The sequence below is a fragment of the Acipenser ruthenus genome, chromosome 42 (assembly GCF_902713425.1).
Source record: "Acipenser ruthenus chromosome 42, fAciRut3.2 maternal haplotype, whole genome shotgun sequence".
NCBI classification, from domain to species: Eukaryota; Metazoa; Chordata; class Actinopteri; order Acipenseriformes; family Acipenseridae; genus Acipenser; species Acipenser ruthenus.
Genome location: NC_081230.1, coordinates 5813679 through 5841186, shown reverse-complemented (window position 1 = coordinate 5841186; position 27508 = coordinate 5813679). Strand labels below are relative to the sequence as shown.

At 44.5% G+C, this 27508-nt stretch overlaps 3 protein-coding genes across 5 annotated transcripts in view; 2 read left to right on the top strand and 1 right to left on the bottom strand.

Moving 5' to 3' along the window:
- The window catches only part of LOC131709235 (putative tubulin-like protein alpha-4B), a 5939-nt gene extending 991 nt beyond the window's left edge, over positions 1-4948 (top strand). The window contains 4 exon segments of the mRNA XM_059011381.1: positions 3559-3781; positions 3887-4035; positions 4189-4599; positions 4601-4948. Of these exon segments, the coding sequence (XP_058867364.1) occupies positions 3559-3781; positions 3887-4035; positions 4189-4599; positions 4601-4948 (1131 nt within the window).
- An 8-nt stretch (positions 4949-4956) lies between these two features.
- On the top strand, positions 4957-12869 carry LOC131696806 (tubulin alpha chain-like). Of its 2 annotated transcripts, none has more exons than XM_059011303.1 (4): positions 4957-5170; positions 10995-11217; positions 11323-11471; positions 11625-12869. In XM_059011303.1, exons 1-4 carry the CDS (start codon positions 5108-5110, stop codon positions 12603-12605), a joined length of 1416 nt encoding a protein of 471 aa, XP_058867286.1. In that variant the 5' UTR covers positions 4957-5107; the 3' UTR covers positions 12606-12869. The 2 variants fall into 2 exon arrangements, with proteins under 2 accessions (XP_058867286.1, XP_058867287.1); XM_059011304.1 differs by lacking the exon at positions 4957-5170 and adding an exon at positions 6923-7123.
- Positions 12870-13535: 666 nt separating this feature from the next.
- On the bottom strand, positions 13536-26686 carry LOC117966924 (melanocyte protein PMEL-like). Of its 2 annotated transcripts, XM_059011520.1 has the most exons (13): positions 26529-26686; positions 22023-22124; positions 21331-21477; positions 20879-21013; positions 20361-20522; positions 19297-19662; positions 18193-18648; positions 17451-17611; positions 17213-17405; positions 16625-16724; positions 15581-15786; positions 15322-15412; positions 13536-14654 (listed from the first exon to the last, which is right to left on the bottom strand). In XM_059011520.1, the coding sequence occupies exons 1-13, from the start codon at positions 26590-26592 to the stop codon at positions 14495-14497; spliced, it is 2343 nt and encodes a 780-aa protein (XP_058867503.1). In that variant the 5' UTR covers positions 26593-26686; the 3' UTR covers positions 13536-14494. The 2 variants fall into 2 exon arrangements, with proteins under 2 accessions (XP_058867503.1, XP_058867502.1); XM_059011519.1 differs by having other exon boundaries at positions 17213-17611.
- Positions 26687-27508: the final 822 nt, after the last annotated feature.

The following is a 27508-nucleotide window of genomic DNA, read 5'->3' as shown; positions in this document are numbered from 1 at the left end:
AAAATAACTATAAGGGCCAAACTCAGTAGGCCTCCATCGTACCGCTTTCAAACGGGTGTTTCCTTGTTTTCTGAGCTAAAATCATTTGCGCAGCCCGGGCAAGCGCAGTACACGGTGTACCACTTTTTAACATGTACCACAAAATATTATTATTATTATTATTATTATTATTATTATTTATTCCTTAGCAGACACCCTTATCCAGGGCGACTTACAATTGGTACAAAATATCACAGTACAAATGATCACATTATAAAATATCACATTACAGAATATCATAATACAGATAAGAGCAGTTCTAAATTATAATAAGATCAAATTCAACTAAGAGCAAAATAAAGAATACAGTAAGGTATAAGCAAGAGTGAGTTCGACTAAAAGCAGTTAAAACTTATAGTAAATATTTGCTTATATGAGTAAAGTCCAGTGAGAGCAGGTAGTAAGTATGATGAATGGATTGAGAATGATTTCAAATAAGAGCAATTACAAGAAACGTGAATACGGTTACCTATAAGAGTAAAATCAAATACAAGATACAGGCAGTAGTTATAATTAAGAGCAGTAGAATACAGCAAGGTATGGAGCAGTGCAAGTACAAGCTGATGCAAGTACTGGAACAATTGGGTGCCATATAGTCCAGTATAGTGGAGAGTTGTGAGGTTTACAGATGCTGTCTGAACAGGTGTGTCTTGAGGAGGCGCCGGAAGGTGGTCAGGGACTGAGCAGTCCTGATATCCGTGGGGAGGTCGTTCCACCACTGAGGGGCGAGGGTGGAGAAGGAGCGGGGGAGCGGAGGGGGGTACAGCTAACCTGCCGGAGGTGGAGGAGCAGAGGGGGCGAGAGGGGGTGTAGGGAGAAAAGTCTGGAGATAGGAATGAGCAGAAAGGTTGAGACAGCGATAGGCGAGTACAGGAGTTTTGAATTGGATGCGAGTGGCGATAGGGAGCCAGTGCAGAGAGCGGAGCAGCGGTGTAGCGTGGGAGAAACGAGGAAGGGAAAAGACAAGGCAAGCAGCAGAGTTTTGGATGAGCTGGAGCGGACGGATAGCAGAGGCAGGGAGGCCGGCCAGGAGGGAGTTGCAGTAGTCAAGGCGGGACAGTACCAGGTCCTGGACTAGGAGCTGCGTGGAGTAGTCAGTGAGGAAGGGGTGAATTCTGTGTGTGCTGCTGAGGAAGAAGCGACAGGAGCGTGCCAGAGTAGAGATGTGCTGCGTACACATTTTCCATTTACAAAATAATCAATGAGCTGACAGCAGTGCACAACTGATCAATGTAAAGAGTTCAGCATGGCACTGAACAACATTGTGATCCACATGTAGAACAAATTAATATTGAATAAAAAGACTACAAACCCCACTGTGTCAGCAGACCTCTGTTCAACAAGCATTGTTTAAATGCTTAGGAACAATTCAAAATGTCAGCGCGTTTAATCCTTCAAGCTAGCTGTGAGCATCTCTGATTGAAATGACATGCTTTCCTTTATATATAACTGGGGTATCCTAGTATCCTTTACTGCTGAAGCCACGCTGTGCTGAGCTGTGCAGGGCGGCTCCCTTTCTCAGTAGACTGGCTCCTGGGTGGAATAATGCATCCCATTCCAGCACAATCCAAACAGGCATTTCATCTTCCGTGTCTCTATCAGCTGTTCAGTGACCGCGCTGTTTCGAACCTCAGAGCGCAGGCGTGCTTCCGCGTTTTCACAAGCTCACTGAGGTTCAATGAACATGAAGGCAGAATTGGGCTGTGCCAAGCCAGTGCTGTGTTAATGCACCACTGTGGTGCAGGGCAGCCGTGCCATTCTTAATGGATCTTGTTTTTTAATGAGGATTGTTTTTAATTAAGTTCTAGTTGATAAAAGCCCGTCACAGCAGGGTTGAAAGCTGATGCAGAATGCTTTTATTGCTGATTACTGCTGAAAATCTAGTCCCTTTTCTGCCTAAGAAAACGCATCTTCTCTCTGATTTCCACTTCCCATCTCGCTCTATCTCTATGCTATCCTCCAGTGTCCAATCTGCAAACCATGCCCTTCCTGCATGAAAACATTACATATGTCAATATTTCTATTTATTAAATGGTTACTTCATATAATCTATTTTTTTCAAGATATTTAATTTCTTACCATTTAATATGACATGGTGTTTGTTCTGTATATATTTTCTATTGCAGTTTCTGACTGGATCATTGTTTTTCTTCTATTAAGCTAAAAGCTGTGATAAAGTAAAATACTTATAAAATACTTTCTAGAGCTCTACATCTATGCAACAGATAGCATTAATCTTAAATATGAGTACTCCATTGTCTCTATTTTCTTTAAACGCTGCAGGATAAAATATACATTTAACACAGTTACATAAATAAGGGGTCACCAAATTAAGAAGAGATGCCTCTAAGGAAGCTTATTTTCATTTTTTTTTTTTAAAGAAAAGTCAAATGAAACGAGGACGTGGTTCTTAGTTTGTTATTGTTTTAAACTATTTGTATCATATACAGTACTCAACTATCAATGGAAATATTTTTTAAAGCAATTAAATTGGCATTGAGTCCTGAAATTATTGTATTTCATTATTGCTAAACATGTATACTTAAAGAAATAAAGAAACGTTCTGAAACTTGTGAAATATTTTTACAACATGAACTTCACAAATGTTAAAATAACTAGTTCATAAATTATTTTGTATTATTCACGAACATACGTTTCTTAGAGGGTAGCTGCGGTGAACTGAAAGTGAATATAGACTTATTTCAATAGAACATTTGTTTCCATATACTTTTGTCACATTGTACAGCCCCTCCTACTGTTGTGATGAGCTTTTAATCACAAAGAGTTCAGACCACGACGAGCTTCAGTGCACTGTGTTGTAATCACGGCACGGTGATGTGACGTGACAGCGTTGATTTCCGAAATTGCAAAGCAAAGTCGTTTGCACGCAGATATACGAATACCATGGATGAAGAGAATAATTCCAGCACAATACAATGGTACCTGTATGAGCCGTTATTGTTAGACTACAGTAGTCTAACCTCTTCAGGCAGCGAGAGTGATGATTCAGACGAGGATAGCCGCCAGTTCGTTTTAGCCGCAGTCGGTGGATAAACCCACCCACAATTCTCTGTGATTGGTTGCAAATATGAACGTTGACTGTTCAGTAATTCTCCAGATTTGCAAGGCGCTGTACAGCTGCTTTTCAATGCTACTGGTCATTCAACCTTCTTTAGTCACATCAAGTGTTGTACTGTAATAACTTAGATATGGTAGAAACACAGCAGCCTGCATGAAAATACAATATTCTGTAATTTCTGTTAGCAGCGCGACGATGCTGTGGGAAAAAACGGGATGAAATGAGCGTCCCAAGAAGGGTTCTGGGGACGCTGGGAACTGTGTTCCAAAAGTGGGACTGTCCCGTCCAAAACGGGACGTCTGGTCACCTTAGATATGATGCATACATGTCAGCCTATCTAAATCTTACACAAAACCAAGGTGTTGATATCAGATACTCATCCTTCCTCGGGTCAGTTATAAGCATGGTGATGGTCAACTCTGCACCTGTACCCTCCACAGCGTGAGTGCATCTCCATCCACGTTGGCCAGGCTGGTGCCCAGATCGGCAATGCCTGCTGGGAGCTCTACTGCCTGGAGCACGGCATCCAGCCTGACGGGACGATGCCCAGTGACAAGACCATCGGAGGAGGGGACGACTCCTTCAACACCTTCTTCAGCGAGACTGGAGCTGGCCAGCACGTCCCCAGAGCTGTCTTTGTAGATCTTGAGCCAACAGTCATAGGCAAGCTTTCTGTTTTCTCTCAGAATGTTTCTGTGCTGTGTGTTTACCTTCCCTCATCATCCAGAGCAGGCATTGCTAACAGGCCTTTATTCCTGTCTCTCTCAGATGAGGTGCGCACTGGTACCTACCGCCAGCTGTTCCACCCTGAGCAGCTCATCACTGGCAAGGAGGATGCTGCTAACAACTACGCCCGTGGGCACTACACCATCGGCAAAGAGATCATCGACCTGGTTCTGGACAAGATTCGCAAACTGGTGAGCAGCTCAATGTGTTTAGTGACAATTTACTGAACTGCAACACTTTTTAAATGAGGTTATGCGGGAAAGCTTTGATGTAAAATACATCTTAAATGATTATATATTTGTTCTGTTAACTTGCATTTCTAATAATAATGTTTCTCTCCCCAGGCTGACCAGTGCACAGGTCTCCAGGGTTTCCTGGTCTTCCACAGCTTTGGAGGTGGTACGGGTTCTGGTTTCACCTCCCTGCTGATGGAACGCCTGTCTGTGGACTACGGCAAGAAGTCCAAGCTGGAGTTCTCCATCTACCCAGCCCCCCAGGTCTCCACAGCTGTGGTGGAGCCCTACAACTCCATCCTGACCACCCACACCACCCTGGAGCACTCCGACTGTGCCTTCATGGTAGACAATGAGGCCATCTATGACATCTGCCGAAGGAACCTTGATATTGAGCGCCCCTCCTACGCCAACCTGAACCGACTCATTGGCCAAATTGTGTCTTCCATCACAGCCTCCCTCCGATTTGACGGTGCCCTGAATGTTGATCTGACAGAGTTCCAGACCAACTTGGTGCCCTACCCCCGTATCCACTTCCCCCTGGCCACCTACGCCCCAGTCATCTCAGCCGAGAAAGCCTACCATGAGCAGCTTTCTGTGTCTGAGATAACCAACGCCTGCTTTGAGCCGGCCAACCAGATGGTCAAATGTGACCCCCGTCACGGCAAGTACATGGCCTGCTGCCTGCTGTACCGTGGTGACGTGGTGCCCAAAGATGTCAACGCTGCTATTGCCACCATCAAGACCAAACGTAGCATCCAGTTTGTGGACTGGTGCCCAACTGGTTTCAAGGTTGGTATCAACTACCAGCCTCCCACTGTGGTTCCTGGGGGTGACCTGGCCAAGGTTCAGAGGGCAGTGTGTATGCTGAGCAATACCACCGCCATCGCAGAGGCCTGGGCACGGCTGGACCACAAGTTTGACCTGATGTACGCCAAGCGGGCCTTTGTCCACTGGTACGTGGGGGAGGGTATGGAGGAAGGAGAGTTCTCGGAAGCCCGAGAGGACATGGCCGCCCTGGAGAAGGACTATGAAGAGGTGGGCGTCGACTCCATTGAGGGAGAGGGAGAGGAGGAAGGAGAGGAGTATTGAGGTGGGTCGGAAGGTGCTATTATTAACAGGGAAACTCATTTTATATCAACATGTATCCAGCTCCTTTACAACTTTATACGTTTATAATTATGTTACTGATCTTTTACCAAAAACAAAAAACAGAAAAAATGAGTTACAAAGGTATCACTATGGTAACTTTGTGAATAAAATAAATCTCCCTGTCCGAACACTGCAGTGCCTTGTGTCTTTGTGTATGTGTTTGTACAGCATTACCTAGAGCTGAGGAACCACAGCCAGAAGATTGGAGCACACAGAGCGTTCATAACACTCTTGACTCTGTTTCTTCCATACCTATAATACACACAATGGTAGGATAATAAAAGAAGCTAGTAACATTATTTGCTTCAACTTGATTTTAGATTTCATTGTATTACTAGAGCTACTGTTTCTTAACAAGACTACAAAGGTAACTCCACAGAAAACAGCTTAGTTTTTTTCTAATAATTCTGACTGTTTTGAAGTCATGTATCGTCTCCCCATTCCTGCACCACTTACCGTTCCTAAGCAGAGCGAATGGTTTAAAACATTCTGACACTGAATGATGTATTATTCTCATCTTTACAACAACTGTGCAATCTCTCACAAACAAACTCAATTTCAAGATGCCCTCATTGTGTGTGATACCACCCAAAGTAATGTTCAGTAAAATGAAAATGGTATTTGTTTGGTTATAGTAAACGAGGAGGAGGTATCTAAAGAGAATGAAATTGTGGGTCATCATCACGTTTTCATCTGCGCCACTCCAACATTGAAAACTGCGTCTGACTGTGCTGGGGTAGCTATACCCGTGTAACCTTTTAGTAAAAAACTAGGCTTGCATTAAATGTATTAATCCAAGCCGGTAAAACATTACAATATAAGACAGTGCAATGCATTACAGTATGCCCTAGCCAGCGCTCCCTGCTGTGTTTAACCAGCAAGCTGGACTCCCAGTAAGAAATGCCGTGTTCATAACGAGCACATCGTGGATAATTCACAACACTCCCAATAATCATCAGCACGCTTTTTTAACAGATAAGATACTAACCCTTACAGCTCCTAGATGAAATGTACCTGAGTGAAGATTTGGAGACTTCAGTGTATCTTTGTGTCTGCAGTTTGGATGACACAGAGAGTGTGATACTCGCATGATCAGCTCTGCTCTTACATGGGGTTTATTCTAACTCTGTACATTTGATGTAAATGCACAAAGAGATTCATATCCTCGAAATGTCCAGCCTGGACAGGTAACATTTCAAATGTCTATTTCTAATGCTAACATCCCATTACAAAACATTCAAAAGCACAGTATTATGCAGTTACTAGTAAGCGTACTATACATTTATGAAATGTCATGAAAAGAAATGTGCAGATATACAGGGTTTGTGTGTGTGCGTGTTTTACAATATTTAAGTATGTTATATGGCGTTCATAAATAGATCTATATAGAAGGTAATGTAGGTACACAAATGTGAATAATTGATTAGAATAAATCAATTCTATCAGGCCGTTCAAGACTACAAGTCCTTCAGCTGGATGGTAAAAGCAGGGCTGTAAACAAGCTCCTGTTTTAAACAAGTTGTATTTCAAAAGTGCCCGAGGATGATGTCACCATGACTTCAGAATAGAATGTTCATTCCCAGAGGTTCCAAAGTGCGTCATTTGAAAATGAATTCGCGTTCTTTTTGCTTCCTTGCTGCATTGGTCCCATAGCGGTGATTTGTCACACACCTTGTGGTATCATCTGCAGTGTGGTCACTTGTGTTCAAATGTCTGGCAACAGGAGATGCAGGTCGTTTGTGTCTGGAAAACCACAGCTTCTGAAAAACGCACGCATTCCATTTGCTTTGTATGAAAAAACCCTATCATCACTGCAAATGCGTCTCAGTGTTAATAACTAGGCGTGCGGAATGAGGTCACGCCGAGCTTTCGGATGTGAAGAGCCGCATCTCAGGTATGAATGAGAGTCTGTTTGTTTGTACGAGATGGTGGTGTTGATGGTAGAATTGGAAGCAGTGATGATGATGTCTAATAATAATATTATATTTGAGAGATGTTTCAGTTACACTCCAGAGCTGGACAGAACTGGTCACCAGCTGTAAATATGAATTGTATTATATTACCCGTTGACTGGCTCTTTGCGTACCCATCAGCTACTTATACGAATATATTAATCTATGCAAGACGGCCTCTTCTCATACGAAGACGTCAGTATTACGTAACGGTGCGCATTGAGCGGGACACGCCTCGCGGCACTACAAATGCAGTGGCTGAGGCGTCACAGCCCTCAGTTACTGCATCGACTCTTAGCTGTCGGGTCAGGTAACAAAGTATCAATTTAAAATTATACGCCCTAGCTGTTGTCGTTTTCTATTTGCCTAAACTAGAAAGCATGGTGAGTAATGACTTTTCTTCCCCTGAATGAATTACGTTTCTGGTGTTTCCAAAGTGTATTATTGTTACTGTAATTCCTTTGGTTGCAATGTAAACACTGTTTCACCGTCATAGCATTCTCTGATGGTTACTTCATAACTATTTGTTTTTTTTAATTAATTGCTCAGACACATTTGTCAGATAAATATGGTAATTCATCAAATAGGTTGCATATTTTGAATAAAGCTGCTACGGTTATAAATTACTGTATTCTAAAATATTACTAGTATTCTGTACTGTTTTTAATTGCGTTAAAAAACGTAGAATACCTAATATATATATATATATATATATATATATATATATATATATATATAATGTGTGTGCTACGGTAAGAGTCTGACTCTGGTCAGTCTTCAGTTTTACCAGTGTAGGGCCAGAAAGTGGTACATCATCAGAATGTGGTACGTGTACCCGTTTAACGCCAGAAAATGGTACGCTGTCAATGCTGTCATTGACTGCTGCACAAAACACTACCAACAAGACAAACTGTACTTCACCCACAAAATCGTATATATGTTTGCAATTTTAGATAACCCAATGTGTTGCTCATCAGTTAATATCATATACATTTGCTGAATTGTGAAAAAAAAAATATATATATATAAAAAATAACTATAGGGGCCAAACTCAGTAGGCCTCCATCGTACCGCTTTCAAACGGGTGTTTCCTTGTTTTCTGAGCTAAAATCATTTGCGCAGCCCAGGCAAGCGGGTACAGCTATTATTATTATTATTATTATTTATTTCTTAGCTGACGCCCTTATCCAGGGCGACTTACAATTGTTACAAGATATCACATTATTTTTACATACAATTACCTATTTATACAGTTGGGTTTTTACTGGAGCAATCTAGGTAAAGTACCTTGCTCAAGGGTACAGCAGCAGTGTCCCCACCGGGATTTGAACCCATGACCCTCTAGTCAAGAGTCCAGAGCCCTAACCACTACTCCACACTGCTGCCCCTGCCCCAGCTAACCTGCCGGAGGTGGAGGAGCAGAGGGGGCGAGAGGGGGTGTAGGGAGATAGGAGGGAGCAGAAAGGTTGAGACAGCGATAGGTGAGTACAGGAGTTTTGAATTGGATGCGAGCAGCAATAGGGAGCCAGTGCAGAGAGCGGAGCAGCGGTGTAGCGTGGGAGAAACGAGGAAGGGAAAAGACAAGGCAAGCAACAGAGTTTTGGATGAGCTGGAGCAGACGGATAACAGAGGCAGGGAGGCTGGCCAGGAGGGAGTTGCAGTAGTCAAGGCGGGACAGTACCAGGGACTGGACTAGGAGCTGCGTGGAGTAGTCAGTGAGGAAGGGGTGAATTCTGTGTGTGCTGCTGAGGAAGAAGCGACAGGAGCGTGCCAGAGTAGAGATGTGCTGCGTACACATTTTCCATTTACAAAATAATCATTAATGAGCTGACAGCAGTGCACAACTGAGCAATGTAAAGAGTTCAGTATGGCACTGAACAACATTGTGATCCACATGTAGAACAAATTAATATTGAATAAATAGGCTACAAACCCCACTGTGTCAGCAGACATCTGTTCAACAAGCATAGCTACTGTTTAAATGCTTAGGAACAATTCAAAATGTCAGCGTGTTTAATCCTTCAAACTAGCTGTGAGCATCTCTGATGTAATGACATGCTTTCCTTTATATGTAACTGGGGTATCCTAGTATCCTTTACTGCTGAAGCCACGCTGTGCTGAGCTGTGCAGGGCGGCTCCCTTTCTCAGTAGACTGGCTCCTGGGTGGAATAATGCATCCCATTCCAGCACAATCCAAACAGACATTTCATCTTCCGTGTCTCTATCAGCTGTTCAGTGACCGTGCTGTTTCGAACCCCAGAGCGCAGGCGCGCTTCCGCGTTTTCACAAGCTCATTGAGGTTCAATGAACGTGAAGGCAGAATTGGGCTGTGCCAAGCCTGGACCCAGTGTACAGCAGTGCTGTGTTAATGCACCACTGTGGTGCAGGGCAGCCGTGCCATTCTTAATGGATCTTGTTTTTTAATGAGGATTGTTTTTAATTAAGTTCTAGTTGATAAAAGCCCGTCACAGCAGGGTTGAAAGCTGATGCAGAATGCTTTTATTGCTGATTACTGCTGCAAATCTAGTCCCTTTTCTGCCTAAGAAAACGCATCTTCTCTCTCTGATTTCCACTTTCCATCTCGCTCTATCTCTATGCTATCCTCCAGTGTCCAATCTGCAAACCATGCCCTTCCTGCATGAAAACATTACATATCTCAATATTTCTATTTATTAAATGGTTACTTCATATAATCTATTTTTTTCAAGTTCTTAGTTTGTAATTGTTTTAAACTATTTGTATCATATACAGTACTCAACTATCAATGGAAATATTTTTTAAAGCAATTAAATTGGCATTGAGTCCTGAAATTATTGTATTTCATTATTGCTAAACATGTATACTTAAAGAAATAAAGAAACGTTCTGAAACTTGTGAAATATTTTTACAACATGAACTTCACAAATGTTAAAATAACTAGTTCATAAATTATTTTGTATTATTCACGAACATACGTTTCTTAGAGGGTACCTGCGGTGAACTGAAAGTGAATATTTCAATAGAACATTTGTTTCCATATACTTTTGTCACATTGTACAGCCCCTCCTACTGTTGTGATGAGCTTTTAATCACAAAGAGTTCAGACCACGACGAGCTTCAGTGCACTGTGTTGTAATCACGGCACGGTGATGTGACGTGACAGCGTTGATTTCCGAAATTGCAAAGCAAAGTCGTTTGCACGCAGATATACGAATACCATGGATGAAGAGAATAATTCCAGCACAATACAATGGTACCTGTATGAGCCGTTATTGTTAGACTACAGTAGTCTAACCTCTTCAGGCAGCGAGAGTGATGATTCAGACGAGGATAGCCGCCAGTTCGTTTTAGCCGCAGTCGGTGGATAAACCCACCCACAATTCTCTGTGATTGGTTGCAAATATGAACGTTGACTGTTCAGTAATTCTCCAGATTTGCAAGGCGCTGTACAGCTGCTTTTCAATGCTACTGGTCATTCAACCTTCTTTAGTCACATCAAGTGTTGTACTGTAATAACTTAGATATGGTAGAAACACAGCAGCCTGCATGAAAATACAATATTCTGTAATTTCTGTTACCAGCGCGACGATGCTGTGGGGAAAAAACGGGATGAAATGAGCGTCCCAAGAAGGGTTCTGGGGACACTGGGAACTGTGTGCCAAAAGTGGGACTGTCCCGTCCAAAACGGGACGTCTGGTCACCTTAGATATGATGCATACATGTCAGCCTATCTAAATCTTACACAAAACCAAGGTGTTGATAGCAGATACTCATCCTTCCTCAGGTCAGTTATAAGCATGGTGATGGTCAACTCTGCTCCTGTACCCTCCACAGCGTGAGTGCATCTCCATCCACGTTGGCCAGGCTGGTGCCCAGATCGGCAATGCCTGCTGGGAGCTCTACTGCCTGGAGCACGGCATCCAGCCTGACGGGACGATGCCCAGTGACAAGACCATCGGAGGAGGGGACGACTCCTTCAACACCTTCTTCAGCGAGACTGGAGCTGGCCAGCACGTCCCCAGAGCTGTCTTTGTAGATCTTGAGCCAACAGTCATAGGCAAGCTTTCTGTTTTCTCTCAGAATGTTTCTGTGCTGTGTGTTTACCTTCCTCCCTCATCCAGAGCAGGCTTTGCTAACAGACGTTTATTCCTGTCTCTCTCAGATGAGGTGCGCACTGGTACCTACCGCCAGCTGTTCCACTCTGAGCAGCTCATCACTGGCAAGGAGGATGCTGCTAACAACTACGCCCGTGGGCACTACACCATCGGCAAAGAGATCATCGACCTGGTTATGGACAAGATTCGCAAACTGGTGAGCAGCTCAATGTGTTCAGTGACAATTTACTGAACTGCAACACTTTTTAAATGAGGTTATGCGGGAAAACTTTGATGTAAAATACATCTTAAATGACTAGATATTTGTTCTGTTAACTTGCATTTCTAATAATAATGTTTCTCTCCCCAGGCTGACCAGTGCACAGGTCTCCAGGGATTCCTGGTCTTCCACAGCTTTGGAGGTGGTACGGGTTCTGGTTTCACCTCCCTGCTGATGGAACGCCTGTCTGTGGACTACGGCAAGAAGTCCAAGCTGGAGTTCTCCATCTACCCAGCCCCCCAGGTCTCCACAGCTGTGGTGGAGCCCTACAACTCCATCCTGACCACCCACACCACCCTGGAGCACTCCGACTGTGCCTTCATGGTAGACAATGAGGCCATCTATGACATCTGCTGCAGGAACCTTGATATTGAACGCCCCTCCTACACCAACCTGAACAGGCTTATCAGCCAGATTGTGTCCTCCATCACAGCCTCCCTCCGATTCGACGGTGCCCTGAATGTTGATCTGACAGAGTTCCAGACCAACTTGGTGCCCTACCCCCGTATCCACTTCCCCCTGGCCACCTACGCCCCAGTCATCTCAGCCGAGAAAGCCTACCATGAGCAGCTTTCTGTGTCTGAGATCACCAACGCCTGCTTTGAGCCGGCCAACCAGATGGTCAAATGTGACCCCCGTCTCTGCAAGTACATGGCCTGCTGCCTGCTGTACCGTGGTGACGTGGTGCCCAAAGATGTCAACGCTGCTATTGCCACCATCAAGACCAAACGTAGCATCCAGTTTGTGGACTGGTGCCCAACTGGTTTCAAGGTTGGTATCAACTACCAGCCTCCCACTGTGGTTCCTGGGGGCGACCTGGCCAAGGTTCAGAAGGCAGTGTGTATGCTGAGCAATACCACCGCCATCGCTGAGGCCTGGGCACGGCTGGACCACAAGTTTGACCTAATGTACGCCAAGCGGGCCTTCGTCCACTGGTACGTGGGGGAGGGTATGGAGGAAGGAGAGTTCTCGGAGGCCCGAGAGGACATGGCCGCCCTGGAGAAGGACTATGAAGAGGTGGGCGTCGACTCCATTGAGGGAGAGGGAGAGGAGGAAGGAGAGGAGTATTAGACTGGTTGCTCCTCAGTGTTGCCCATCACTGTGGGGGGCTGATCATGGGTCAGAAGTTTTAATGCACCTTGGCTTCTATACTTATGTCAATGAATGTATTGCTGGTAAAGTTAGCTAGTGTTGTGTCATCAAGGGTATTTTATTGTATTGTGCCAATTGGTATCTATGTTTTAAGATCTGCGACGGTTTTTTAAAATGTTCACCTCTTGGCGTTTCTTGTCATTTTCCAGCTGTGATATGCAATAAATCTAATTCTAGAATACACCTGGGTTGTGTTTGTAGTGGTGATGGGTGGGGGGGTTTACAGGTCTACTCTGTAATATTAGACAGCACTGTGTATTGAAGCCAGTTTAATTTGTAAAACTGAATCCAGATCATGCACTTTTCACACCTGTTGAAGGAAAGAGTTAACAGAAGAAAATCATATTGATTATTTTAGTGTCATATTGATTACTTTAGACCCCCCCTTGTAGGTTTGTGTGCAGGTGTAGCCAGGCTTGATCAGCTGCACCACAGTGTGCTCTGGTTCTGGGATGTGGATTGGAGACTGACCCATTGAACTTGTGACCTGCACCGGGTTTGAACCCAGAAGGTAACAATTGCTTCTTTAGCGTTCCAGCTTTGTGTTTTACACTTGAGTTGCAGACTGTTGATGAAGTGGTAAAGGGCCTGTGTTTTATTTTGGAGCGGGGTGATACTGGGTTTTGGTGCCGATGCGGGGAGGAGGGATTTGTCTTCCTGCTCCTACAGCATCACACAGCTTGGCTGGGCCAGGACGAGGCAACGTGGCTTACCCTCGATGAACTGGGATTGGGATCCAGGATCTCGTTAGTTCTTAAGTGCCATGAAACAACAACTTGTAACTGATTTCAGTCTTCCTACATATATTTAAAATCTTGACACAACACCATCAAAAGAAGAGACACTACCTTTAGGAGTTTTAACCATTTATTGTCAGGAGCAACCCTTGTGTATACCTTCTTGTAAGTAATAATCTGAAACCAGTCCAAGAATTTACGTCTGATTGACAGAAGTTTGTATGTATAAAAAACCAGGAGAGAGAGAGAGAGAGAGAGAGAGAGAGGTTTGAGTAGGGAAAACCAAGACTTGATTTCAGATCAATTGGAACAGAAATGCCAAAGCATGGTTAGATATTCTCAGCTTCTCACAGTGAGCGAGAGCCCTACCCTATAAGAATTCTATGTTAAAGGAATTAAAACCTTGGCTGTACTGACAAAAATCTTCCCTAGAAATCTCTAGCAGCTCAGTAGGCTGAATTGGAGATGCATTATTTAAGAAGGGTCTTTGTTAATGGAGACGACTGAATTGGAGTGGGTGTCACAGCATCCCAGAATGCAATGCTTTCCTACAGCTAGCCAACTGTCATAGTGAACTGCACCAGTTTGTGGTGGATTACAGGCTTCCAACAAAAGAATGATATTTCACAGACCCTGATTTGCACCAATCTAGAACTATCTTAACCTTAGGATAGTCCATAACAGTTACTCCAAAACCATACAACACACTTGGTTAGTTTCATAGGATCCTAATCTCACTTAACGTAGTGCAAGATTAGAGATAATCTGTGTAAACCAGCTGAATTTGTATGTAGCAATATGAAAATTAAATTTATCAGATCTGATGACAAACATTTTAACTTGAGTCAAAGAACTAAGAGATTAGTGTTAAATCAGTCTATGAAACCTGCTTCCTTCAAAATGATGGCCAGGGATTGAATATAAAAAGGGGGGGGGGGGGGGGGTGGTCGGTAAAGATGTGTTTAAGAAAACTGACATTCGATTGGTTGGTTGGGGGGTGTGGTCCTGGAATCCGATAGACCAATTGGTTGGTTGTGGTGAGAGGCAGGCAGCAGTGGGTCCCAGCCTGGTTCAGACCACCCTGCCCTGCAGCAGAGGGCTGTTCTCCCCTACAGGCTGCCGAGTGAACATGCTGCGCAGGAAGATCTGCACAGAGGTCCTCTCGCTCGCCCAGCCCGTCTGCACGCTGCCTGTGGGGTCCTCGTTCAGGGGCCGGTAGTCCTTCAGACGCCTGAAGCAAAAGTAAAAATGTGTTTTATTACTTAAGGGGCGAGGCGGCATAGAGTTCAGGTTCCTTGCCAATATACACAACTGCCCGAGTGCTTTATTATTACCCTGCTGTGGGGCATGTTCTCCAGGTATACTCCAGGTTCCTAGATTACTCCAGAAAGCCAAACGAATGAGTTACTTGCATTGTTGCAGATCACCCAACACAGCTGAACAGGTACTCAGATGAATTCACCCATTCAGAATGTGTGCGGACATGGCTTGAGGAGCAGAAGATATCAAGGATCTTCCATGCCCAGCACAATCCCCACATCTCAATGCAACCGAGTATGTTTGGGATTAACTTGAACAACACATTCATCACCACATGCAAAAGTCACTACACTTTTACAGAGGGCTGACAGTAGGTGCTGGGGTCTCCAGTGATGGGTTTCATAGAGGGCTGACAGTAAATGCCTGGGTTTTATGCAGAACAGATTTCCACTCCCAGCTGCCCTGAAGGATTTTGAAGCAGAACTCATTAAAAGCAGCAGTCCCACATCCTTTCATAACAGACTTGCATGTTGTGGATTTTGATTTTACAATAACCTGCAGTAGATGTGTTTGAGCTGTACGGTGCTCTGCTCAAGATGCTTGAGAACTCAAAAGCAGTGTGATCGTGAAGCGCTCACCTGCAAGTGAAGACGACGGCCCCCACTGCACTGGCCACTAACAGCATCCCCACGATCAGGACCACCGTGGCAGCCATGGATGAGCCAGACGCTGGAACACAACACACACTTTCACACTTCCAAAAACTCAAAATGAATTCTATTAAACAAACAGCGCTGGAGAGCAGAGAGTGAAGTTTTAGACTAGTGCTCATTATTAAGGGGCAGGGTGGTGACAGTGCTGGAATGGGGTTGGAGCAGTGATAGTCTGGTGCCACACCTGCGTTGATGTTGACTCGGGTGCTGGTCATGGCCAGGCTCACGCTGTTGGTCATGGAGACGTTGACACAGAAGACGCCCGTCTCGTTGAAGACCTGGCGCAGGATGAGCTGGCACTCCGGCGAGGGCTGCACCGCGTTACACACCGTCAGCACGGGCACCGCGCAATCAGCATCCGAGATCACTGTACACACCTCGCTAGGGAGGCTGAGAGAGCGAGGAGAGACAGAGAATGGATGTGGGTTCTAGCACAGCTGGCAAGTCAATTACCAAGTATTTTCTGATCTAAACGTTCCACATGTGACCTGCTGTAACTGGCACCAGTCACGCTGCAGGGTTAATATCAACACATGCCAGATCAGCACACACAAGGGACCAGTAAGAGATCCTTCTTCCCACAGTAGTGTGCAAATGTATTAGAACCCCTCAATGTGTATCCTTTATATACCTACCTGCATGCAAACCTCCTACTGTGAGAATTTCAATTTCCAGTGTGCTTTTAATTGGGCATCTTAAAACCACTTCTAAAAAGTCTCCTGCATGTTACCATTTGTGGATGTGTTCCCTGTCTTACTATTTAATTGCAGGTGTGGTCTTAAAGAAATCAATTAAATCACTAATTAGCCTATTTTGACAGTTTTCCAAGATTTTCAGTTGCAGTGGTTTGATTTCATATGCACAACACACCAGACACAATGGGGTGTTCTAATACATTTGCACACTGTTGCAAGAGTAGGAAGCAAGTCAATTCAAAATTGTAGATATTGAAAGAGACTTTTAGTGGAAACTTTAATTCATGAAGCTTTTTTTAAAATCTTTAAAGTACAGAACTATTGATGGCTTTACAGTTACAAATGACAATTATCACTACCATGTGAAAAATGGACCAATTCCAATTATAAAAACTCTGTGTCTGCGGATTTGTATTGGATTACAAGCTACACCATATACCCAGTACAGCTAATGTGATGTGTGTCTGGGACAGTCCTTCCTGCTGTAGAAGCTTCCCTTGGAGAGTGTGTATTGGAGGTGCTCATGTCCTTACCTGCCCTGACAGGTGATGGTCAGATCCACTGCATTCTGCAGAGCCTCCAGCTCCATCTCCACATTCTGCACCTGCACGATCTCCACACTCTCGATACCCTCTGAGACAAGAGAGAACACTGTGAGCAACACACTGGGAGGAGAGGAGGAAACTCTAGGGAGGCAGGTGGACAAGCATTACAGTGTTAGCTGACAAACCAAAAGGGTGGAAGTCAAGATCATGCGAGGCACCAGTTAAACTCCCTCTGGAAATGTGTCCAGTTCTGGATGCAAACAAGACACTAGTGCACTTGAAGGTACAGAGAACTAGGCTGATCCCAGGACTCAATGGGATTTGCAGATTTCAAAAGACAGGGCTGTGGATGAAAAGTGGCTGCAAAGTGGCTGCTGCTGTTGCTTCCTGAAACCTTGTGTTTTAGTTCAAACTCCAATGGTGTAGCTGCAATCAGACCATGTGATCAACAGCAAAGGTACCAGAATGCAGCAGAATCAATTAAACAAGCGAGGCACTGAAAGATTGCAGATGTAAGAGGTAAGATTGCTGCTAGTAAAAAGGTAAGGATTGTAACTGGTTGGGCAGCACACTCACGGATGATGTCGATGCCGGTGGAAAAGGATCCGTATCGGTAGATGAGGCAGCTCTCCTCAGCTGCTGCAGGCGCTTGCCGCTTTGCCACAATCAGCGGCACCTCTGCTGCCTCCGTGCCGGCCTCCACTGCCACCGCAGTCATCATGCCAGCCTCCACTGCCACCGTGCCAGCCTCCACTGCCACCGTGCCAGCCTCCACTGCCGTCATCGTGCCGGCCTCCACTGCCACCGTGCCAGCCTCCACTGCCACCGCAGTCATCGTGCCAGCCTCCACTGCCACCGTGCCAGCCTCCACTGCAGTCATCGTGCCGGCCTCCACTGCCACCGTGCCAGCCTCCACTGCCACTGCAGTCATCGTGCCAGCCTCCACAGCCACCATGGTAGGGTCAGCCACCAGATCTGAAGAGGGACAAAACAAAAACACGAGGCTTTGTTTTAAATACAATTCCATCTCGGGAACAATGTACTTTCTTACCGATTTAATATCTCTTGTGTTCTGTAGGATCCTGTACTGTTTCTGCATGATTTGTCATGCTTACTAACCAAGACAACTACAGAACCAAAACACCCCTAAAATGAACCATTGTTCTGTGGGGACCACCAGGCATGCAGCAATACCATTTAGGAAGAATCCTAACGGAAAACAGTTATAGAACAAGAGCCAGATCAACTATGAAATGTTTTATAAACCAAATCCAGATGCTTTCATATCTTTTGACTCCCATTGCATGCATGACACTGCTGATGTGAAAACGACCTAGGAAGTATAACAGATTCAGGAGTAAAGCATGTAAATTTTAACCTCGTGCAGTACCAGATATCAAAAGAAAAGTGTTTTTCAAAACTGCACAGTGGAGACCTATGTAGCTAATCAGTGCAAAACAGGTAAGACTCACAGGATTACAATCACATTACATTTCTAGGTTTCAGAACCTGAAATAATCCAGCTAATGGTGATCCTGTACAGAGCAGTGCCTCACCTGCGCTCTCCAGGGTCACAGCGTCTATGATCTCCTCCACAGAGGAGACTGGAGTCGAGACCTGGGCTACCCCCGGGGCAACTGTGTCTGCAACTGCCTCCACCAGGGTAACTGTGTTGACGGGATCAACTGCTTCTACAGGGGCGACGGATGCAGCTAGGGCAACTGTGTCAGGGGCAACTGTCTCAACAGCCTCCACCGGGGGAACTGTGTCCACAGCATCTACTGGGGCAACTGACGCGATTGCCTCAGCAACTGTGTCTCCTCCTGCTGCTGGGGCAACTGTTTCCACAGCCGTGTCTGCTGGGGCAACGGACGCCTCGAGAGCAATGGTGTCCTCTCCTGCAGCCGGGGCAGCAGCAGAGCCAGGCACTGCCAGGTCCAGGTCAGCTGGGTTCGAGGTCTGGGCAGGTCCTGGGGTAGATACCACAACCGGGGCAACTGAGGCGGAAGACACTGTTCATGAAAATGAAGAAATTAGGAGTTAAAACACTGAGTTAACCGGTTTATGAAGCTGTCCAGTACAGGTCTGTGGAACAGCAAAGGCTGCATATCCAGAATGAACCAAGTGAAGAGCCAGTGATACCCCCCCCATGTGGATACTATACTCCAGCATGCCATGTTTAACATGCTTTACCATTCCCCTCTGGCCTTCACAATGTTTCTCATGCTTGCACTATGGACTTGCACAAGGGCTATAGTATTGGGGCTCCCAGGTAATCAACACTCCCATGCTGCTTTGGTCTAATTTAGGGGATGATGGTCTTAAATCATATAATAGACTGGCCTTCACGAGAAGGTATTGGGTGATGGCAACATGTTCGTGCCATCATACAGACTGCTTGTGACCTGAAATAAATGGACTATTGTTCGGTTCTAGTTGTAAAATTAACAGATGTTTTGTGTCCTTCAGTCTCTAAAAGCCTGGAGTTGAGGCTTTGAAAATGCAGCCCAATATATGTTTTTGTTTGAGAGTTTCTAAAGTTTTAAAAAATGCTTGATATTAAAATTGAAAGTACTTAACCCTTGCATTGTTTGATATGGGGAGGTTTACTTGATTGAGTGTATTTTGCATTCTGCTCTGCCGCTATACTCCAGTCTCACCGGTGGTGCCAAGCGACTGAGGAGCTGGCTCCGAGGAGACCAGGCCTGTGCTCCCGGTGGGGGCCCCGGGGGTTGGGGGGTCTCCTGGTGTGACGCAGCCGGCCGCGGGGATAGTGGCCTGCAGGATGACCAGTGGCTGGAAGAAGCCGGCGGTCAGGTAGGTGTGAGTGACGGCCAGGCCGCGGGAGATCAGGGTGCCGCTGTTGTCCCCGAAGTCCCAGTTGAAGGTGATGTCGGAGCCGCTCAGGTACTGGCTGGGGTCATGAAGGCGGACAGTAAAGGAGACGGCCCGGTTCTGGATGAAGCTCTGGTCTGCTTGGTTCAGGTCGTTCACCTGGGAGAGAGACACAGAGAATGGGATCTGATCTGGAGAGAGAGAGAGAGAGAGATTAAACTGGGGCGCTTTGCTTCTGATTAAACAGAACTGTATCATCATGTAACAAAGTCAAGCAGGAAAGTGTTGTGGGTTTTCTATGCTGTCTACTTTTACTTAGGCCTACGTGACATCCCTTTTAAAGACGCGCTCTACCATACCGGTCTGCTTGACAATGCTTACCTCTGCGTTACCATGTTCTCACTGTGCTTTATTACACTTCAGCTGCAATCGGTCACAGTAAAGCACAGCAAACAGGTTCAGTGTCACTACAACCAAGATGCTGTGCTTCTCTCCACTTGTAGAGAGCTGGACTGTCCATCAAGAGATGGCGTTAATTCTATTGTGGGAGAGAACAGTTCTACGGCTTTATTTTAAAACCAAGCAGTGAAAAGCAGGACGCAGAACAGAACGTGCGAGACAGCGCTACTAACCAGGAAGAAAGTCATGGGAGTGGAATCATTTCTAGACAACAATCCAATTAAACAAGTCTCTCTCCCCCCTTGTTCCATTGAGGTGGTCATCTCTCTCCCCCCTTGTTCCATTGAGAAGGTCATCTCTCTCCCCCCCTTGTTCCATTGAGGGAGGTCATCTCTCTCTCCCCCCTTGTTCCATTGAGGGAGGTCATCTCCCCCCTTGTTCCACTGAGGGAGGTCATCTCTCTCCCCCCTTGTTCCATTGCCAGTCTTACCTGTGATTGCAAAGTCGGTGGTGGCCGTGCCCATGGGGATGAACTGGTCTCGCCCGCGGGAGTGATACACCACCACCTCCATGGAGTAGGAGCCCAGAGGGACGGAGTCCGTGACGACGGCCAGAGAGGAAGAGGGGCCGTCCGCTACCTGCCAGAACTTCCCTGTGAAGAGGAGCACAGCTGAGGGTCACACACACACACACTTGCGTTGTAGAAGAAGTTCCCTTTGAGAAGGGAACACTTTACATCAAGCAGTCTGTTATGTATTTGCACAGTAGTTACATGTGCACTTGCACAATCACAACATTATTATGCAGAGTCACAATGTACTTCGTGTACATTTGTCACGGTATAACCTCGACCCTTTTCTGACAATTTAGTACTTTCATATATCGTGCAAAAAAGATCTACATTTACAAAGTAACTACTATGTAAACACAGTTAGAGACACACACGTCAAAGGGAATTTCTCAGAATATCTGGGTCCCTGCACAGAGACCGTGTGACAGCGCTCTTACCCCACACCTTCCACACAAACACGAACTTCGACTTCCTGCCCGAGGTCCTCATGGGAGTCCCGTCTGGGAATACCCCGTCCCAGTCCTCCAAAGTGTCATTGCCGTACACTGGCTCCCCCTCCCGGAAATGAGTCCCTGAAACACACACACATTGGCTAGAGCCTTCATCGCTGTACTGACTGAACTGTGTGTGCTGGTATTATGTAACTTGGGGACCACAGCACCTCCCTGTGGCAGCTCTGTGGCACAGCACCCATCATTGTGAGGAGTGTTAATGGTGGGTGATTAGCGGTGACTATATGTGGAAAGGTTTCCAGAGATGGAAGTGTAGGGAAACAGAAACATGCAAATAGAAGGTAAATCACATTAGGTAGGAAAGATCTTTTGGTTAAGAGGAATGATTTTGTTAAAGCTGTGGTGATGGTCAGTCATGCAGTTGGTTTTGTTCTCACCATTGACCGTGCAGTTGTGCGCCCACACCACTTGCCCGTCGGGCAGCACGGTCTGGTTGCCAGGGAAACGGAGCTGGATGGTGAAAGTGGCCTTGGCACCGATCAGGGTCGGGCCATCGTTACGGACTTCCAAGGACACGTTGCCACCTGAGGAAACAGAGTCGCTTACTGTACCCACGAACCAGCCAACACACAGGCACGGGCTCAGATACGACAGGACTGTGATCTACAGGGCAAAAACACATCTGCTACTGCCGATTATCAAAAACCTGGGTTTATTATGAACCCATAAGTAACCTTTACTTGATTAATGGTGTCGTTTAATCAGGGGAATACTGTAGACTATCTCTCGACACACAAAAAGCTCTGAATTGTTATTCCTACAAGGACTCAAACTCCGAGAAGCAACTCTCGTGTTTCGAAGGTGTTCCTTCAAAAAGGGACATGCAGCCTGGAAAAGAGTGAGAGACATTCACCATCTGGGGAAAGTTCTCCTCTGTGCTTTAGTGACCTCTACTGGTCAGGTGGAGACAGCACAGGCTGGGCCCTTGTCTCTGGAGTTCAGTAGCTTGGTAACATGTCAGTTCATCAGGTATCACAGTCAACCTTGAGAATCCGTGATAGGAATGTCCCTATCAAGTTTCATGATTCAAGACCAAGCTAAAAAATGAACTTGTTTAATATAAGACTACCTCTCCAGCAGTCCCGATATCTGGAATCTCCATCATCCCAGACGGGATACAGCTTGGAATTCCAGGAGCGGTACTTGGAGAAGCCTCTCGGAGCCCCGGACCCTGATGGACACAGAGGGACAGACGTTAGACTGAGCAACTTAACAATAAAACAGGAGAAACGGCATCAAAAGCTCATGACGGGGTGAGAATCCATTTCAAAACGTTTTTTCGCATCTTGCATGATTATACAATGTATTTTTCCCCCATGGTTATACTATGTATTTACCATAGCGTGCCATGTTTTTCATATACTCCACTGTACCTCTCTGGGCCAGGCATTCACTATGCTTTACTACACTGTCACATGTGAAGGGAAGGAGGAAGGCGGATCAGTCCCGGCAGTTAGGATTCTCCAGACAAGCAGGAAAAGGCAGATTTAGAGAAATTATAACTTAATATTGGAACAACAGAATGCATAATAATGATGCAAACACCCTGAAATAGTCAAGGAATTAAGACACATTAAAATGACATTTGAAGTGGTTGTTTCAGTTTTTATTTTACTGTGCCACGAAATCTTCGACAAATGTAATCAAGTATGGAGGTCTGTTGATCTCATTCATTTTAAAAACATTTAACCAAGTCAAGCTTTGGGAAAACCGATTTCTGAGTTTATAAAGATAGAGGGAGCTGGTTTCAGTGATGTGGGCTAACTAAAGTTTTATTAAACTAATCGGCCCAGTGTAAATCTGCAGATTTCTCATGGTTATACTATACCGTAGTATATCATGGTTTTTACTTTACCAAACCTCTGTGCTTTGCAATGCTTACCTATACTTCACCATGCAGGATTACACTTTACTGTGCTTTTACTGTGCGAAACAAAGGGAAGCCAGATTTGAACTCAGGTCTCCAAGGTAAAACAAGTTAATTAAAACTAGTACCAAACTGATGAAGGATAGCTGGGGGGTGTATGAGATTCCCACATGATGCCCCCCCCCCCCCCCCCGGCCCCTCACATGACCCAGTGCCTGCTCTCAGCTGCCTCCCTGCAAGGGGGGTCAGGAGCAGGGATCCAGGCAGCGCTAGTCATGCGACCCCTCAAATCCCTGCAATCCTTTTCATGTGACTCAGCCGAGTTGTGCTGCTCTCCTAATCCCCAAACACCACAAATTGCGGTTTGTTTTTGTGTAATTCTGTGTGCGTTTCACAGCCATGTCTAAAAAATGTATAAGCGCACCATTCCTGTCTAGTTAACGTTGGATACTGTTTCCCCCCCCCTTGTAAAAGTTTCTCAGTCACAGCATACAGCAGAGTGAAAGCATGGCAAAGTATAGCTAAGCATTGTGAAGCCAGAGAGGTATTGTAAAGCATATTAAACATGGCAAGCCAATACATAGTAAAACCAAGGGAAAAGCATGGAAACATTGCGCATTTACTGTAAACTCTGATATGGGTTGCATGATATACTGTGCAAAAACTGCAGCGTTTCTCAAATGTATGGCTACAGAAATAAGGTATACAGTGCAGTCAACACTATAAAACACAATGTACATTGCTAGTGCTGCTTTATATATATATTTCATCCAAACAGTTGGATCACTCATTGTCAGCACTCCTTGGGATCTTCCGCTCAAGTGAAGTTATGAATTAAATATATAGGATTCAATGGATATACAGAAGAGGATCCCTTCTAAAAGACTTCTAGTGTAATTTTACAGTCCTGTCCCCTCCCCCCATGCTTGATTTGCCATTCCAATATTGAGTAATAACAGCACAGCTGAACTCCATAGAAAACATGGAGAGAGCACTGTTGTTGTACAATGTAGATTATGAAAGTTGTTTTGGCTCTTCTTTACATTCATTATAGAGACGGTCTTGCAATGAATCCCAGTATGAAACAGCACTGCAGACATGGACAGGTCTTATTATAATGGAGAAGCGTCTCCTTTAAGAACACAGCCACGCCTGCAGCATGAAGAGCCTCCTTTAAGAACACAGCCACCCCTGCAGCATGAAGAGCCTCCTTTAAGAACACAGCCACCCCTACAGCATGAAGAGCCTCCTTTAAGAGCACAGCCACCCCTGCAGCATGAAGAGCCTCCTTTAAGAACACAGCCACCCCTACAGCATGAAGAGCCTCCTTTAAGAACACAGCCACCCCTGCAGCATGAAGAGCCTCCTTTAAGAACACAGCCACCCCTACAGCATGAAGAGCCTCCTTTAAGAGCACAGCCACCCCTGCAGCATGAAGAGCCTCCTTTAAGAGCACAGCCACCCCGATTCTGTAATATTGGAAGACATTAACACTCAACATCTAAACAAACAGCAACATACAGGAACAGTCCACGTGTGGGTGACTACAAAGCGAAGTTCAGACTGTAGCAAAGTGTAATGAAGCACAGGGAAAGCTAAAGCATAGTAGTTAAGCATTGTAAAGCACAGTGAGGTAAGCACATTAAACATGGCACACCATGGGAAACTAGAACCATGGAAAATGCTGCAAAAGGACATATGTACATCAGAAACCATGGGCTATGTTTTCAAAGAGTTTACTAGAGTCTTCACTCCTATTTTTTTTTTTTTTTAAAACAGGTAAAACTTGTTCATTTTACACAAATTAAAATCCTTTCAAAACAGCAGTAAAGACAGGATGAAAGAAGTTGAAACCATGGCCCGCTGTTGAGGCGTTTCTCCAAGCTGTGAAGACATTCATTCTATCCCAGCGCTGCAGTTCCAGGGTCACAGTGGCTACATAACCAGCATTAATCCAGGAAGCCAGAGCTAACCTTGTGATCGACTCACACTGCCGTGAAATCAGAGACATCGTTTAATTGAGTCTCAAGCCTTTTTAAATAAACTTCAAGCTTTAAATCTGGAAAACAAACAAGTGCATTCACCCACAACCAAACATGCAACAGTGTTGCATTTAGAAATACTAGAAGAAACTTCAGAAATCCAATGACAAACGCTTCAACTAAAAGACTCTCAATGTCTAGACATTGAGAAAGACTTCTATACAGAATTAGTGTGGCTTAATAAATATTTATTATTATTTGTATTATTATTTTTATTATTATTGGGTCTGAAGGAATCTGTGTAGAGTCATTATAAATACTTTCAAACAAACCCAAAGTATATAAAAGTATGTACCCTATTTAAAAAAAAAAAAATGCGTATTGTTTTAGGATCTGAAGAACAAGCCTGTAATTGCTTGCTTAATTACTTTATTTTGATAACCACATTAGAATTCTCTCATGTCATGACCTCAGTGTCATTCTCATGGTCTCTAATTGAGCAACGACGTCAGGTCCGATTCCTCATTCATGCCATAGCATTGCGGTGTTTAAAAGCAGCGCGCCAAAGGGCTTCATGCTTATATATATATATGCAATTGATACCTGTTAAGCCATTCATGCACCTCAATCACATCTGAGCAAAACGTTAATATAACATTGATTTAATATACGTTTTCCCGTTTTAACTCAATGGGCTTTTAAATCGTAACTCTAACTTTCCTTTACAAGCAGAAGCGACTCACCTGTATTAATGTAAATAGTTGCATGTAACGATTGCAATAGTGTGTCCAGCATAAAATACTGTGTATTTTTTATTTTTTTTTTATCACAGCTTTAATGAAGGATTACTCTCTTATTATCGTGTTGCGATCTCGTTCTGCTTGTAAATTTAAAGATTAAGGCTTGGCCAATTAAAATCCCATTTAGTTTCACAGGAGAAAAAAAAAAAAAAAAAAAAAAAAAAAAAAAAACAACTGTAAATGAAATCAGTTTTTCTATTAGCAGGTTTCTCAGCTGTGATTGAGAGACAGTAATGGCTTAACAGGTATTAATTGAATTCTTAAAGGAGAGTATTAAAGTCGGGTAAAACACTGAAAAACAGAAGCCCTAAATAAACCCAATCCGGGTCTCGCAGCGATCTTTCCTCCTGGTCAGTGGTCTCGTAGTTTTGCCCACATATCCAACACCACAGCTTTCTCAAGTCTGTTGCAATTTAGTACTTTTTAAAATTCCAATCCAGCCAAAACACGCTACTAGCACATTTCTCTCGGAAGTAAACTAAAAGGCATCAGTGTGGAATAGTGGTTAGGGCTCTGGACTCTGTGGGGGACACTGCTGTTATACCCTTGAGGTACCTTACCTAGATTGCTCCAATAAAAACCTAACCGTATAAATTGGTAATTGTATGTAAAAATAATGTGTAAAAAAATAATTTAATTGCATATAAAAATAATGTGATATCTTGTAACAACTGTAAGTCGCCCTTATCCTTTAAACCCCATGAAAACAGCCGGTCCTTTACTTTAAAAGGTGCGTATTTACTTTAAACCTCGTTTATGCATCTCTTTCCTTTGCATCAGTCAATTATAGAACAATTGGCATGAATGCATATGGTCTTTTTTTGCCAATACATTTAAAGCAGTTGTGAATATTCGACCTGCAGTATGATTTAGGAGTCCCAGTACATTTAATCGCATATACAACGTAAAAAAAAACCAATACTTACTGCCACGCTGCGCACAAACTGCAGACAGGAACACAACTGCGCTTGCCAATAAAAACGTCCTCATTTTTCTTTATTTTAAATTACTATTATAATCTTCGCCCTTTTAAAAACGCAGGTACTTTGTTAAATTTCTAGAGACCCAGTTGCACTGTCGAACTGCCTTTAAATCCATTGCCTCATTAACATAACCCCGCCCACACGCGTGACGCCACAGGCAAGCCCAAATTGCATTTAAACTCGTGCAAATTCTGTACAGTAATGGTTGAGACCCAAAGCAAAACGAAGTCATGGGTTTATTAAAGTTATTTAATCGAGCGGAGCAGTTACAGATATCCATATCCTCCCGTTACAGGGTCTTGCTTTATAACTGCTCTATCAAAGTGTTCCAGAACCGTGCAGGGAACTACTTGTGATGAGATTTTACTCTGGAACATTCGCCAGGAGGAAGATGGTTTGTCTTCATCACAGTGTATCCAGGTCGTGCAGCAAGGTGATTGAAATGAGCAGTGTATTGTGGGAACAGAAACCCAGCATTGTTGCAGGAGGGAGTGTGATCTGGATACACTGCCATCCTTAGAAGAGATTATTTTTTTCTGGCTAACGCTCCCGAGTAAATGTTGAGAAGTACTGCCCAGTTAATGTCTAAAAAAATATAACACAGCAAAGGATAGGGAAGCACCTGTCAACAAAACCCCTTCTCTATCAGCCCTCAAGCAAAGTCTATCAGTCTTTCCCACTATGATTTGGAACAGGGAGATGCATCTTACACAATTACTCAGATACATGTCATTCGCGTTTTACTGCCCTTCTATTAAGAGTAAAATCAATCCCCATTATATATAGAAAGTCACATGCATTTAACTCACACGCGGATATGTGAGTGCTGACTGTATATAACACAGAATGCATGCCAGGGATCCAGCATGACTGAATCAGCCCTGTGTCTGCGAGTATGTGCTACATATAGCAGGTGCTTCTCT